The sequence below is a fragment of the Papilio machaon genome, chromosome 18 (genome assembly GCF_912999745.1).
Source record: "Papilio machaon chromosome 18, ilPapMach1.1, whole genome shotgun sequence".
NCBI classification, from domain to species: Eukaryota; Metazoa; Arthropoda; class Insecta; order Lepidoptera; family Papilionidae; genus Papilio; species Papilio machaon.
Window position 1 is genome coordinate 4,060,622 of NC_060003.1, and position 16,452 is coordinate 4,077,073.

The following is a 16,452-nucleotide window of genomic DNA, read 5'->3' on the forward strand; positions in this document are numbered from 1 at the left end:
TCGGTTTTTGTTCTTACACTCCTCAATTGTACCTAATCGTATTTTTAGGTTGAAAATTGATAAAAGTTATGAATTTTGTTACAACGCTAATGAATGTAAGATACTGTCAAAATGTCATCAAAAAACAAAAAAAAAACAACGAAATTTTTATATAGATTTTTACGCAGTGGAAACCAAAGGATTATAAATGCTCAATTGAAATCTACAATTATGTATCTGAAAATTGATTATAGTTTTAACATTTAGGATCTAAACACTAAAAAACTAAGACTGTGATATAATTAATTATTTTAGCTTAAACATTATTTTAACCCTTTTATGGTACGCTAAAGACATTACAAAAACTCTGGCGCCAAGTGGGAATTTTCGAAACATCGTGATTATTGAAACGATACGAAAATACGAAATGCGATATTAACAAATACCGGAACATACACGTATAAAAGAACATATCTTTATAACGTTTTCTTAATATCAATCAGCGGCATTTCTAATTTCTAACTCCATTTTTCGATTACAGTTAATTTTCTTTCTTGCTTAATAGAGTGTAATAGCTGTATGATCCTTTTAAAACCTGAAAACGAAAAAGTAAATTAACTTCATATATTATTAACAATAATTTCGTAATAAATCACAATTGTCTTCAATGGTTAATTTCATAAAATAAAAAAAACAACTGAATTGCACATTCATTTCTCACATGAATAAAAATCTATAAAGTAATATACTTACAGCAATAAAAGTAGGTACAGACAGAGAAGTGAAGGGGCCAGCAGTAAAAATTATATTCCTCCGAACTTTGCCCATGAGAAGTAAGACGTTGCGTTTTACGCGAGTATTTTGACACCACCAAGCGCTGGCGTACACACCTTCATCGACACTTAGACTCTAGAAAATGTATGAGAAAAAAAATATCTAGCCTATATTAGAACAAAATGACAGAGTAAACTAGAATGAAATTACCATTTTCTGAACATGAGATAAATAGTGGTCGGTGAATTCAATACAAAATAGCTAAACATTAATAAGGGAAGGTATAAAAGAAAGAATCACTAACATCACACGAGTCATCATCATTATAGTCAAGTTGGGAAAAGACTAAAGAAAGATGAACTTATTGCATGAAAGGTACATAGGTAATTGATTTGAGAGGGCGATGCTTTGATTACAAAAGACCCAGCACGAATATTTGCGACACACACCCTCGTGACGTTAACGATAAAATACGTGAACATATGTTGGTGTAATACAATTTAAATTTTATCGATGAAGTGCGAATATGTTCTCACGAATATTTGAGCTAGGTCCCCAGATTGGTCACGGAAGTAAGCTAACGCGTTTCCCGTGGCCCCGCCGTAACGCGTCAGAGGGCAGTCTGGTTTTAGTGGGTATTCCGGTCGCCTTCTGCGGCCGGCGAGTCCCACACTCCCTACGCCATTGCACAGCCCGGCGTAGGGGTGCGTAAATGCATTTCCAGACTATAAAAAAAAAAAAAAAGGTCCCCAGATTTACGACTTTCTGATACCTGCTACTTTGATACATTAATTGTCTAGTACAATAACAAAAGCTAGTTACCATGAGAGATACTTCATTACTGTGCCAACAGTAGATAAATAGTTGAGCAATTAAGGCTAACAAATACTCTGTTATACGAATTTGTTGCATGCTTGATGTACCACTCTGAAAAAATACTATTTTTGAATTTAACATTGTCTAGTTTTTAGAATCAGAAAAAATTAGACTACTTACCGCCCTAATTCTTGGGAAACAATGATCACTTCTTGTTACAATTAGTTAAAAAAGATTACATGTAAATTTATCAAAGGACATCACCCACGGTCCGAATTTGAATGTCTTTGAACGGATTAAATGTCTTATTATTATTATTATTATTTATATTCATTTATTCACTTATTATCTATATAATACATTTTATAAAAAAAATTAACAAAAAGTATTATATAAAAAATAGTATACCACCGGCTGCGGAATCCCATTACTCAAACAAGTGAGGGCTACAGAGACAGGAACCTCCTAACTATAATTTCAAATCGGCAACCTAATAAAATAACTACGATATTTTTGTAGAACTTAGTCACCTAAACATTTTTTATTTTGATACCAGTTTCAGCAAACTAGGGGGTGGTGTAAAAAATTGACAAGGGCGTGTTATCTGGAAGTTTCTATTGAAGATTAGTGCTTTGTTTATGATACCAAATGACCTAAATGTGTGCGATTTGAACTCGAATAAAACCGAAGGCAAAGGTCCCACACAGTTTTGGTGCTATAATAATGTTTTTGTAGAACAGGTCCTAAAAGGATATTGTCCTTACTTTTTTGGACGCCATTTAAAATATGGACTAAAAATGGGTAATTTTCATTTATTAAGTAAGAACTTACCGTAGTTAATTGAACCGCACTGGCACAAATCATTAGTGAACAGATGATCACATACAAAAACATTACGGGTGACAATAAGGAATTAAGGATCTTGGAATACCTAAAATAATACAGATAATTGTACATTTTAATTTTATTTTATGGATGGTTTTCATCTTACGTGGCTTATCTAATTTATGTTTGATGTCCAATTAAGTTAGAAATGTTAAAAAAATATTGAAAATAGATCTGGTTTAAAAGAAAATGATAATCAAATATTACATACACATAGAAAACGAACTATTTTTATAAACTCTACACTTTTCAACATCCAAACAAAAATGCTAAAATCTATTATGATGCATAATATCTATGAAATAATTAAAGAAAAATTTCCACTTACTTTACTAGATTTGAATGGTGTTCATGACATTTACGAATTTCATTAATATATTCATGTGAATCAACTCCACTACTCTCTTCAAATGCTCTCTCACAGTTTAACTTCAATAACTTAAGTTGACCAAAGAAAAAAGACATAAGAACAACAGCATTTGAATCGTAATTAGCAACAATACCACCTCCATAAAAACAAATAAGTGTTTGTTCCAAAATCATTGCTAAATACCCAATTCCACGTGTTTTATCAAACGGTACCCAAGAACTCATTATTTCAGGGTAACCTTTGGAACAATTATTATTCATTTGTTCACCATTAGTTGACGATATAAAACTGGCTACCGGAGCTATGATAACACCAAACACAGTAGCCGTTACCAAACACCAATAAACATATGTAACTTTTCTGGAGTATGCAATGTACTCTTTTATTGTTTTACAAGTGACTGTCTCATTTTTATTTATTTCATTATTTTCTAAAGACGAAACATAATCGAAGATATATTTCCAATGCTTCTGCCAAAGAACGAAAGTGCCAGCTTTGACAACGCAAACGGAACTAAGCATGGTTATTGATAAATTTCTTAACGCCGCTTCCAAATCAGATCTTATAATCCACAATTCAACGTACTGGCTAAATACAAATATAATTGCAGAAATATGAACTAGATTATAAATGAAACTAATAAAACCTCTTTTCGGTTGCCACATACCCCAAAGTTTTAAACCATAAAGTGTAGGCCCAAGAGAAGGATGATCCTTATCTTCTAGATTTTTCAAAATCTTGTTACCCATATTGATATGTATGTAAGTATTTATCGTCCGTCTTAGATGAAATTTCACTCAAAAAAGAAACATCAATTGAATTTCCTTCCGACAAAAACACGGAACTAATAAAATGACCCGGTTTTCATTTCCTTTTATTTCAATAAAGTTTTAAATTGTCAGAAAAGACAAAAATATATTTTAATATTATAATAATACTTTCTACTTGCAAGAGTAATTAAGACGTGGCTAAATAGTTGCTTTATATGTTCATCACCACAATGTATTAACATCACTTAGAATCACAATAAACAAAAACAAGGTCCTGTGGGAACTAAAATTTAAATAATTTAGTAAAACATGAATAGAGTAAAAATTTAACTATATACAACAATCTTGTGACAGACGGAAATGTAACCAAATATAGTTAACTTCAACGACACATAAACATAGGTGTGACATGGGCGGACAGTTGCCTGAATTGTATTGTGTAATAACATACAATATGAGGCGTTTTGCTTTATTTTGAAACTGAAATTGTTCGTACAAAATTGCAGGTTTCATTGACAACATCTTGATGGATACCGAGGAATTATTTTTCTTTACATTTTACTTTTATACTGTGACTTCATCAACTTGATATTAGAAAAAGTAAAAAAAATAAAATCACTCATTTAGTGTATTAATATTTAAAATTCCGTATTAAATTCAAACTAGATTCATTAAAAAACGCCCAAAGTTTTAAATAAGTTTTTTGCCCAGGTAATTTAATCAACTTTTATTTGTTTAGATTTTGAAATATTAATGTACACGGTATAGCAATAAAAATAATATTAACATTGATGCCATCTAAGAATTGATTGAAAACATCCTCACAACAAGTTTTTCAAGAAACTTCGTTTGTATGTTCAGTGAGCAAGTGTCACGTAAGTCACCCATCAGGTGTCGCTTAATAAAACAAATGTAGATAGATAGATGGCGTTGTACATGTAATACTTACGAGGGTATTATAAATTCTGAATCTTACTAATATAGTAAATGTGAATGTTTAGATGGATGGATGTTTGTTTGAAGGTATCTCCGGAACGCCTCAACGGATATTGCTGAAACTTGGCATAGATGTAGAACATAGTCTGGAAGAACACATAGGCTTACAGGCTATTGGAAAGTCGCGGGGTACAACTAGTTTTACAAAAAACGATATATAAATTAATGTGTGTTCATTCAATACATTGTGGTCTTCTGCAGTCTAGGACTTTTCCAAACATTAGGGTATGATTCTCTACGTATTCTCCAGATCAGCCCGCGGCTCCGTCAAATTTCATCGAGATCCGTTGAGCCGTTCTTGAGATACCTTGAAACAAACATCCAACGCGAATGTTAAGATGGATCATCCATAACATTAGTAAGATGTATATGTTTTGTATTCGTTATGCGTAAATAATAAAAAATAATCACATCTTTGTTGAAAACATACCTTTACAAGTTTTGACGCTGCACGATATTAAGCAGTATTTAACATCCCAGTTTCAATGCGTTCCATTGAACAAGTTTATCAGATTTAAAGTTAAATTTATTGCATTTGGAAAACCAACACAAAGTGGCTTTCATTTTGGTAGCTGTCGACAAAAGAACAAAGAGATTTAATAAATGTTGGAAATAAATTTTAAGTTTATTTTTTATAAGTATCAATTAAATCCGACTGGCCTTTTTTTTATTAATAACTCTTAACAATTGCTCGTCTTAAATAATTTTAACGTGAGGAATTTTCGTAGAGTACGAACCATGTTAACCATGTTAATTAGACAACCATATAAAGTTTCAGCGGAAATTTTCAAGGATTTAATTGCCAAAAATCATAGCTCACTGCCAATAAAATGATGTATATTAAATTCAACGGCCTTGTATTCCTAAACATATTTATTGTTGTCAGATCCAGGCATTGGTGACGAAATGATTCACTATTACTAAAATAAATGTATAGACCGGCACCGCATCTGCGATTCCTCTGGTATTGCAGATGTCGATGGGCGTCGATGAACACCTTGGTGTTCCCGCTGCTCGTTTGCCCCCTTCTCTTATAAAAAAAATGTGAATATTTTGTGTCAAACATTCATATAATAATGTCTCATCATCATTGTAGATAACAATATCTTAGTTTCTTCGAAGAGAGATGTTATGTAAGAATGATTCTGTATTAAAAAGCCGAGATTAGAGTACACACAATGTACATAGATCATGACCTCAATAATTACATAAAAATAGTTACTGCTTTTACAGAAAATATTCTTTTATCTTGACGTTAAATAAAAAGGTAACTTCCCACTTTGTAGGTCTTTTGAATCATTCAGAATATAATGTGTTAGCTTAAGATTATCCACTTAGTCGACAAAGGCTTGTATGTAGCAGGCAATTACGTCGCTTGACGTATATTGATGATAATGTATGCATGGATGCCAGGAATACAAAAAATATATAGAAGGCATTTAAAATAATAAACTTCATTGTAACATTATAATATACGGCTAGAGTCCGGACACAAGGCAAATTCATTAGAGCAAACAGTAACACCACGAATAAAAGGAATAAAAAAATGCACACAAGATAATAAAGTTCCTATGTCCGTCTCCTAGTTCTAAGCTATCTGCCCACCAATTTTCAGTCAAATCGATTCAGCCGTTCTTGAGTTATAAATGGTGTAACTAACACGACTTTCTTTTATATATATAGATATATATATATATATATATATATACATATATATGTATATATATATATATATATATATATATATATATATATATATATATATATATATATATATATATATATATATATATATATAATATATATATAGTATATATAATAGCTGTCGCCCGCGACTCCGTCCGCGCGCAGTTAAAAAAAAAAATAGAAATTAAAAATAGATGTTGGCCGATTCTCAGACCTACTGAATATGCTCACAAAATTTAATGAGAATCGGTCAAGCCGTTTCGGAGGAGTACGGTGACGAAAACTGTGACACGAGAATTTTATATATTAGATATATATAGATAGTATATAATTGTTATAGTTTAGTGGCTAATAAATCTTATCTCAAAAATTATTCGTGATAAAATAGAATAAAATATTTGTACGCACAATAAGTGAAAAACAAAATCAAATAGAACATCCTCAATTTATTTTCAACAACCAAAGGATGATTAGTCGAAAAAATTATGATAAAAAATGTGATTGCAATTTAATCGCGTATTTTACGTCATTACGTCTATCAATTAAATAAATTGATGAAAAGTATGACTATATAAATTATTATCCATTCATACCTGATAATTTTTGTTATGAAGTAAAACAATAATAAAAATTGCCATATCTATGAAACGGAGATTTTTTCCTACGCTTAGAACTGAAAATAATCAAACGCTACGGAGGAAGGAACACCGGAAATGGGCACATGCTTCACTAACCTGATACAAGCCGCTGGTGCATGCACTGACTCGACATACGACTACGTCATTGTTATACAACTATTCAAGTACGTAACAATTTATGTATAACTTACTAACTAGCATAGCAAAACGATATAAATTAAGAAAAAGAAACATTTTTTTGTAAGACAGAAATCCTATGGCGTTCTCAGATCTCACCAAAGTCAGCCAGTATCGGTATTCTCGGCGTTGACATATCGAGTGACGTTCAGTTTCGCGGTCACTTGGAAGACAAGGCCAAGCTGGCCTCCAAAAAGCTGGGTGTGCTCAGTAGGGCGAAGCAGTATTTCCAGCCGGGCCACCGCCTACAACTGTACAATGCGCAAGTTCGGCCCCACATGGAATACTTTTCGCACCTCTGGGCGGGAGCACCCCAATACCAGCTTCTTACAACGGAGAGCGACTCGAATCGTCAACGACCGAGCTCTTACCGATCGGCTTGATACTCTGGCCTTGCGGAGGGACGTCAGTTCCCTCTGCATTTTTTATCGTTTATACCACGGGGAGTGTTCCGAAGAACTGTTTGGAATGATTCCTGCCGCCGAGTTTCGTCATCGGACGACCCGACAGACCGCCAGGTACCATCCATACCATCTGGATGGCTGGCATTCCACAACAGTGCGGTTCTCGAGAAATTTCTTGCCGCGCACAGCCGCGTTGTGGAATGGTCTGTCCTCGGCGGTATTTCCAAACCACTGCGACTTAGGGTCCTTCAAGAAGCGAGCATATATCTTTCTTAAAGGCCGGCAACGCATCTGCAATTCTCCTAGTGTTGCGGATGTCCATGGGCGTCGATGATCACTTCGGTGTTCGCGCCGCTCGTTTGTCCCCTTCTCATATAAAAAAAAAACAAAGTTTCATGAAAATCCGATAAATTGTATAAGAATGCATAGATGATAAAGATAACATTACCATTCATATTTTTTAGTGAATGTAAATTCCATAATTACTTTTGCGCCCGAAAAAGACGATGCACAAATCTCAAACAAACTCTTCTATACGTAATTCAGTGAAATTCTCGTCAAAATGTTTCCTGTTCGAGCTATTGATTTATCGATAACTGATATTAAGTGTTTGCAGTCGGTACTATTGAAAACTTAACTATGGTGCTGACACTGTACAAACTCGATGCCAGTCCACCAGTCCGCTCCGTTCTGATGGTAATCGACGCTGCGAAAATAACTGATGTACAATATGTAAATGTCAACGTTCTTAAAGGCGAGCATCTGACTGACGAATACTTAAAGGTAATACTGTGGCAGAAACCGCCAACAACTATAGTTATTCAAAAGTTTAATGGAGTTGAAAAGTTTGTTGAATTACAAAACATACAGCAGATGTAGAATTTCACCAATGAAACGGAGAGACAGATTTTAAGATAACGAAAAGGGGCCATTGATAACAGACGAGTTTGACCTGTTTAATTTTTTTTTGCAGATGAATCCACAGCACTCTATACCAATGTTAAAAGATGGTGATTTTACTGTATGGGACAGGTTTGTTACGACTACTGATGTAATTTCTAAAAATTGTATTGTTTATTTTCATTTGTTGCATTGATCATAAAAAAACTCAATAATTGTCCAAATTGGTGTTATAATTTTTATACAAAAGTGTTCTTTCATATGGTACTCGTAATCTTTCATATTCTTTCAGTCACGCAATTTCTGTGTACTTATTGACAAAGTACACTGATGACGATATTCTTTATCCAATTGATCATAAAAAGAGAGCGTTGATTGATCAAAGGCTACATTTTGATAGTGGAGTACTTTTTGTAGCTTTGCGTGCCGCAGTCGTAAGTATTTACGTTACATTGTTTTCAACACACCTTTGCTTGGTTTTACAAAAAAAAAATACGGTATACCTCAGTGACGATTTTATTGTGAATAAGTCAAAGATTCAAATAAATCAAGTATTGTGGAAACAGCGCACATACGTAACATTTCCCCCCACGAACAATTTTAATGATAGCCGTGATTAACAAATAAATGCAATTCAAATTTGTGCATGCCAAAATTACTTAGTCTTGATTATATTTTGCTTAATGTTTTCACAAGAACAACATAATAAAGTCAACCCGGCACCCAACAGGAAAGGCAAGATTCAATAAACAAGTGATGCCATATATACCTATATAACACAACAACTGCTGAACTCAGCGATGTATAATAGAGTATTTTATAATTACACTTAATCTGACCTTAGGAAGAAGTTCCATACTTCGCATACCAAGATTTAAAGAAACTGAGAAAGAAAATTTATATTTCTTTTGTCGATTATTTTTGTCTTCCAGGACCCAGTGGTATATCAGGGAGAGAATTTTTACAGGAATAGCGCTTTGTTGAAGATAAAGACTGCTTATGACTTTGCTGATAAGTTTTTAACTAGCAAATGGCTTGTGGGCGACGAGATTACTTTGGCAGATATCTGTTGTGTTGCCAACATTAGTTCGCTTAATGAAATATTGCCTATTGATGCAGAATTGTAAGATTTATATTAACTTTTATGTTTTTCATCATAACGTATTTATTTTTCATAGTAAAAAATAGATTTTATTCTAAGGTATTCTTAAGACTGTTTTTGTCTAGCTTATTCGTCAAATTAATCTTACAGGTATCCGAATTTAGCTCAATGGTTGGAAAATTGTAAAGAGCAAGAATTCTATAAGAAAGGGAATAAACCAGGACTGGAAGAATTTAGTGCGTTGCTACACTCACGTCTCGTTTAGAAATGAACCATTGTTATTAGCTGAAAGTTGCGCTTTCTCAGATTATGAAATACCGAGATAAAACTTGTAGATGCATGTTTAAAAATAAACTCTTGCTGCGCTTTTTGATTTGTTTTAATCAAAACTTTTAAGTTATTTTAAAAACATTTTAGCCGTCAAAAAGAAGTGTATTTTTAATTCATTATAAAGTTTTACCAATGCAAACATAATAAGAGATTATAATGTTCGTAAGAAACGGGATTCTTACCACGATTAGGCTGTTTGAGCTCCCGATATTATATCCCGACACAGTGAGTGTAGTTTGTCGACAAACAAAAATAACATCGAGTGCGGACTTAATGTGCAGTGAGAACGCGGACAGTGGTAGTGGTCGCCGAATCAGGAAGAAGGTAGACCGATACGGCTATCTTTAACATTTTTTACACTACCGCACAACACCAGTCAACCCGTGAACATGGCGCATGCAACTGTGCCGAAATATCGGGAGCTCAAACAGCCTAATCGTGGTAAGAATCCCGTTTCTTACGAACATTATATTAGTAAAAACCACGAAAGTTTGAAGTTATATAATAAGAGATTTACTATTTATAATTAAAAAACATAATACTTTTCGTTTTAATACATCTGTTTGAGACAAAAGGCTCTTTTAATCCATGAATGTAATGAATCTATGCTTTCAGGATGTAGAATTACGTTCAAAGGAAAGAGGTCAGTGTTATAAAAGAGATCACGTCCGATGCAATTATGCAATTTGTGAAGATTGCCAAAAAGCTTTTAGAAATTCTTTTGCAGTATTCAATAAAGAGTTGTCTAGAAAATTCTCTTTAATTTCGAAGTAACAAAAGTGTTGTAAAGCATGGCACTATTGTGTTACTGTGACATTTAAGATTTAATTTTAAAGTAAGATAAGGTTAAATTATTTTAGTTATAGTGCAAGCCAACGATTTTCTTCCAAACTATTCCTTATTTACTTCTTTTTTCATCATCATCAGCTCACTATACGTCCCCACTGAGGAGCTCGGAGCCTATCCCAAGTTAGGGGTGACGCTGGCCATGTGCGGGTTGGTTAACTTCAAACATATCATTGAATTTCTTCTTAGATATGCGCAAATTGCATCACGATGTTTTCCTTCACCGTAAGAACGTCGTATAAATTGTACATATTATGTAAATCGAAAATCGAAAAACACATTGGTACATGACGGGATTCGAACCCAGGACCTGCAGATTGCAAGTCAAGTGCTTAACCCCTGAGCCACCGACGCCAACTTCTTTTTTACCCGACTGAAATTGGTATTGTTTTTCGTGAGTATATAAGTTAGTTTTATACAAAACCACATCCTGAACGACTTAACTGATTTTGCCTTGTGAGGTGTTATTTGATTCGTCTTCTTCCCCGATGTGTCGTATTGTATTATCATCGAAACAAAACACATAAAGTAGACGAAAAAGTTTAAATTAGTGAAAAACTAGTTCGAATCTCACTAACGGTAAAATTTTTACATTGCTAAATGATTTTTTGGATGTTTACGAGCATATTCTAAAATAAGAAAGTGTTACATAACTACTACATTACAGTTTATTTGGTTTGAATTAATCTATAAAATACAAGATAAATTTTAAAATCTTTGATAGAAAATGCTGATAACAGATGGCGTTACATCATGCTTTAGAGCCTATCAGTTGCTGTTTTTTTTTTTGTTGTTTTATTTTAAATTAAGCTTAGGTTATTTTAAGCGCATAAACCTTCTAAGACGTTATTAAGAACACTCTACCAAATTTTCTTCACAATCTTATTACTAATTTAAAAACACAACATAATTTTTTATTTTTAATTTAGTTACCATTGGATAATAATTTATTAGTTATTAGGCCTATTATTAGGTAATATTTTTATACTATTGTGAGAAATATTTAAATGTACCTAAACTTGGCACATGTTTATGCCGCATCTATACAGCTAATAAATCTTCATTCATAAAAAATGTCGTGGGACCGGTTTTATAGAGCAGCACTCAACGTACAGTGTCACATCTACAGCGGCATTACGCGCAATCGACTGTGTCCGTTCTACTAAACAATTTAAAAGGTATGTGTTCAAATTAAAGTTTAAAACATTATAATAATAATAACTGTGACTGTAACTGTGTAACGGAAAATAATATAAACACAGTAATAACTGTGTTTATATTATTTTCCAAACGTATTAATATTAGGTTTGTGTGATTAATAAATATTAAATTAAATTATATTAAAAGTATATGTAAAATTATAAAAATAGAATAGCTGTTCAGAATATACACCGATAATAATGTTCAATGTAGGTATTAGTGTAAATATGCGATTCAGTGTTCAATTCAAAAGTTTCAAATAACAGAATTTTATTAAATTTCAATTACATAATTTTTAAACAATTAGAAAATGAGTATTTTTATTGTTTGTTTCTGGTACACAAAAATAATTTTTTAATAAGTTCCCATAATGAAATTATATGTAGCAATATAATAACGGTATCTTTTAAGACACAAAAGATAGTTATATAATACCAAAATAATTACGGTATCTTTTAAGACACAAAAGATAGTTATATAATACCAAATGTATAATGTATCGAAATATATGAACGTTAATTTGTACTGTTGATTCTGAATAATCTATCTATCGATACGTTTCTGTGTGCGTTTATATAGAGATTTTAATGTGTGTGTTGTGATAATTATTATCTTTGTAAACGTAATTGATACCGTATCAAAGCAAAATATTTGAAAATTGACACACGTTTGTATTTTGGTGTATTATCGACATATTCAATATGAATAATAAAATGTACTTCTTCATAGTCTAGATCGAAAAGCAAGTAATTACCTTAAGTATTAAACTTATAATAGATTTTGTTTTATGTTTTCAGGAATTAAAATCATGGTTCTAAAGCTATACAAAATTGATGCAAGCCCGCCAGCAAGGGCCGCTATGATGACCATTGAAGCTGCAAATATTCCTAATGTAGAATTTGTCGACATTGATTTCTTTGGGAAAGAACATTTGAAAGACGAATACTTGCAGGTGAGTTTAGCAAAGGCACAAATAAAGTTTTATTGTCTATACGTGATATTAAAATAAAATTGTAATATTTCGTGCACGTGTATTTGCGTTAGTAAAAATAAACAAAATGTTGTCTGTCTGTCCGCAAGTCCGCGTTTGTTCCAGACAATCTCAGAAACGTAAGCAGGAGTAACAGGCTAATCATACTTCTTACTTATTATTATAAATACTAATGATTGGATGGATGTTTGTCCGATCTGGATGAAATATGGTATAGATATAAATGAAATTCTGGAAAACACATAAGCTACCTAAGAACCCGGTATTGTGTGCGGTTACCACGGGATCCGTATGGTTTATATATTAACTTCATATATCCGCAACGGTTCAACAAATTTTATTGCAATTATGCACAGATTTACAACATACTAAGCAGTAGCACATGATATACTTTTTACCCCATTTTTATTTTTTGATTCTGTGCGCGGCCAAAAACTAGTTTATTTATTATTTTACGCTGACGAAGTTGCGGGCAATAGCTAATCTATATATATCTATATATATATATAAAAGAAAGTCGTGTTAGTTACACTATTTATAACTCAAGATCGGCCGAACTGATTTAGCTGAAAATTTATGGGGAGGTAGTTTAGAACTAGGAAACGGACATAGGATAATTTTTACCCCGTTTTCTCTTTTTTATTCCGCGCGGACGGAGTCGCGGGTAAAAGCTAGTTTAAACTAAAACTGATGTACACTAAGTATGTTGGTATTATTGTGGGGTTTTGTGTTTAAATACTACAATAAAGTGATAACTCGGATGTTCGTTGACGGTCTAAAACACAAGGCGATATCTGTTAGTTCTAATACGGAATCTCGACGACGTCACTGAATTTATAAAAAAATATGACTAGCAATTTCAATATCGGTTATAAAGTTTTTTACATTAATGTCGGACATTTGTTTAGATTCTTTACATATATGTATGTAGATATGTAGACATTATATGTGCCGATTACGTAATTCAAGGTTAAAGTAGCGAACATACATACTCTAGCTATTGACTCTACAATTACCATAGCGTGTTGGTAACAATAAATTTAACACAATTCAAGTCTAGTCATGTTGTAGTCTTGTAAGACAATAATATTACATTTTCGCATTTCCGGGGCTAAGTTCCGCAATAATTTTTTTTTACCTGCGAATTGTGAAACCGCGATAAACAAAATCGCGAATACGAAGAGTTGACTGTACTATAAAATTATTCGGAACAAACTGCGACGTCATCCGCTTGGGCTTAAATGTTAAATCTCTCTTTTATACCCACGTTAACGTTCTTAGTCAGCAGAAAGACGTGTTGAACAAAATCATGTCATGTCATATTCTCAGGATCATTTCTGTTTGTGATTTTAACAGTATTACTCCATTGTTACTCCAAATAACTTAATTCCAAAAATATGATAAGATATAGTATACCATTATGCAAGCTGTAACAAGAACAACAATATCAGCAAGCAGTCGAAATGCTTTGTACATAATTGCTTATTGAAACTATCTATTTCGTTTCAGAAAAACCCACAACATACTGTGCCGACTTTGCAAGACGATGATTTTTATATTTGGGACAGGTAAAATATTTGTAGATCGACTTAAAATATATACTAGGAAAAAGTTGACAGAGAAACTACGCATTGAATTAAGAAGAAATAAATTACATTACATTTATTTAAACAAATATATTTAGAATGTGAAAAACAAATTAAGAGTTCAAGATACTGTGAAAATGAAGAGCTATATTAACTGATATTAAAATTTGATTTCAGTCACGCAATAGCTGTATATTTACTAACAAAATACAGCAAAAACACAACTCTTTACCCATCAGATCCTAAACAGCGCGCAATCATAGATCAGAGACTACATTTTGACAGCGGAATACTCTTCCCAAGCTTACGTGGAGCTATCGTGAGTAGAATATATATGCTAAGTCTTAAACAACTTAACCACACAATATTGTAGAAATCGTGAAATATTCTGAAAGAGCAATGGACTCTACATATAAGAAACACGAAATGCTTATCTGGCTGATTATTATTGCTGTCAGGTAGTTTTGTGGGTTAGTAAACTGGAATTGTAATTTAGTTTTGCTATCGTGATTATTATTTGAATGTACTTTAATTTGATTCTTACAGGGACCGGTAATTTACCAAGGTGAAAAAGCGATTAAACCAGAAGCATTCGAGAAAATCAAATCTGGTTACGATTTCTCAGAAAAGTTTCTGACCAAACGTTGGGTCGCTGGTGACGAGTTAACTTTAGCCGACATTTTCTTCATGGCTTCAATCAGCTCCTTAAACGAGATACTACCGATCGACGCTGCAACGTAAGTTTTCTTTGAATCTTCGAACTCTGATGCTAGGATAATTTTTTATTTTAATAAAGACACAATATTATAGGCATTTTCTATAATTAACGTATGTCATGTCAGTTATAATAAATTATCTAATACTTGAATACAATTCCCATTGTCTTTACCTGATATGGTCAACATTTGTACGCAATATAAACTGACAACGACCTTTTTCTTAGACACTAACAACACTTACAGAAGATCCCAACAATATAACAGTGGTAGACGCCAGCAACAACAATATCTGTTGCACGAATGGGCCGGATCGATCGAATGAAATACCACGACCACACAGAAGACAGTGGTGAAGGCAATTCCGCGTTTCGTCTGATGAGTGTGCGTGACAGAAGCCTAATTTTAGTCCACGTTCCCTTCCCCCTTTTCTTGTAAGAAAATGCTGGGATCGGGAATTGGATTTGGCGGAAGAGGTAACGCATAGAAAGGAAATATCCCCTTTGTGTGCGTCTACTCCTCTGTTGATTAAACGTAGACAACCCATCTACAATTGTGGATTTCCATGGGCAGTTGTTTCGCCATTTTGGCGAATTAAGGTGGCCGCTTGCTCGTTTGTTACCTTATAATATAAAAAAGGAGATTCTATTATACATACTAAGATCTACTTATTTTAAATCATAATTTCTTATTGTGACATAAAAGGAAAAATAAAACGTAACACATATAACATAATTTCGTAGAACGTAGTGTATTTTAATAGTTTCAGAGTTTATAATTAAAGTCTTTTTCCAGGTTCCCCAAACTCACTGCTTGGTTGAATCGCTGCAAAGAGCTGGACTATTACAAGAAAATGAATGAGCCGGGAACAGTACAACTAGGAGCTTTAGTTAAGAGTAAACTGGCTTGAATCACTGACATGTCTCTGGTTAATGGCCATAACCTCTTTAAAATATCTCCACTTCAATGCTATTAAATGATTTTCAATACATGTGTATGTTTTTTTGACATAGTTTTTTTTTTTTTTTTTTTATAAGAGAAGGGGGCAAACGAGCAGCGGGAACACCAAGGTGTTCATCGACGCCCATGGACAGTATTACTTAATCAAAGATAATTTATATTTCAAATAGAATGAACTCGGCTGCAATTAAATTAAGTAGATTTATTAATTAAATTAATTAATTAGATTATTCTCATTCTAAATTAATAGAATCAATCATTAATCAACCAAGAAAATAGAAAATAATGGGTTAAATAATAATTTATTTTTCACTTTTATCATTTAG

General features: G+C 32.9%; 2 protein-coding genes across 2 annotated transcripts; one reads left to right on the forward strand and one right to left on the reverse strand.

Annotated features, from left to right (window-relative positions):
• Positions 1 to 489: 489 nt before the first annotated feature.
• On the reverse strand, positions 490 to 3,573 carry LOC106721141. Its single transcript, XM_014516014.2, has 5 exons — positions 2,783 to 3,573; positions 2,401 to 2,500; positions 1,576 to 1,680; positions 733 to 888; positions 490 to 574 (listed from the first exon to the last, which is right to left on the reverse strand). The coding sequence occupies exons 1-5, from the start codon at positions 3,571 to 3,573 to the stop codon at positions 521 to 523; spliced, it is 1,206 nt and encodes a 401-aa protein (XP_014371500.2). The 3' UTR covers positions 490 to 520.
• Positions 3,574 to 6,989: 3,416 nt separating this feature from the next.
• Positions 6,990 to 16,151, forward strand: LOC106713259. The gene is made up of 12 exons (XM_045682319.1): positions 6,990 to 7,078; positions 8,112 to 8,278; positions 8,469 to 8,527; positions 8,688 to 8,829; positions 9,328 to 9,518; positions 9,648 to 9,756; positions 11,770 to 11,851; positions 12,671 to 12,825; positions 14,374 to 14,432; positions 14,628 to 14,769; positions 14,997 to 15,187; positions 15,962 to 16,151. Exons 2-12 carry the CDS (start codon positions 8,135 to 8,137, stop codon positions 16,074 to 16,076), a joined length of 1,389 nt encoding a protein of 462 aa, XP_045538275.1. The 5' UTR covers positions 6,990 to 7,078; positions 8,112 to 8,134; the 3' UTR covers positions 16,077 to 16,151.
• Positions 16,152 to 16,452: the final 301 nt, after the last annotated feature.

Excerpts from the sequence above, each read along its gene's own strand:
- LOC106713259 (XM_045682319.1), top strand. The coding sequence starts at position 8,135 with ATGGTGCTGACACTGTACAAACTCGATGCCAGTCCACCAGTCCGCTCC. Across the intron at positions 9,519-9,647 it reads TTGCCTATTGATGCAGAATT|GTATCCGAATTTAGCTCAAT; the intron begins GTAAGATTTATA and ends TTAATCTTACAG. Across the intron at positions 15,188-15,961 it reads CTACCGATCGACGCTGCAAC|GTTCCCCAAACTCACTGCTT; the intron begins GTAAGTTTTCTT and ends GTCTTTTTCCAG.
- LOC106721141 (XM_014516014.2), bottom strand. The coding sequence starts at position 3,573 with ATGGGTAACAAGATTTTGAAAAATCTAGAAGATAAGGATCATCCTTCT. Across the intron at positions 2,501-2,782 it reads CACCATTCAAATCTAGTAAA|GTATTCCAAGATCCTTAATT; the intron begins GTAAGTGGAAAT and ends GTATTATTTTAG. Across the intron at positions 575-732 it reads CTGTACCTACTTTTATTGCT|GTTTTAAAAGGATCATACAG; the intron begins GTAAGTATATTA and ends TTTCGTTTTCAG.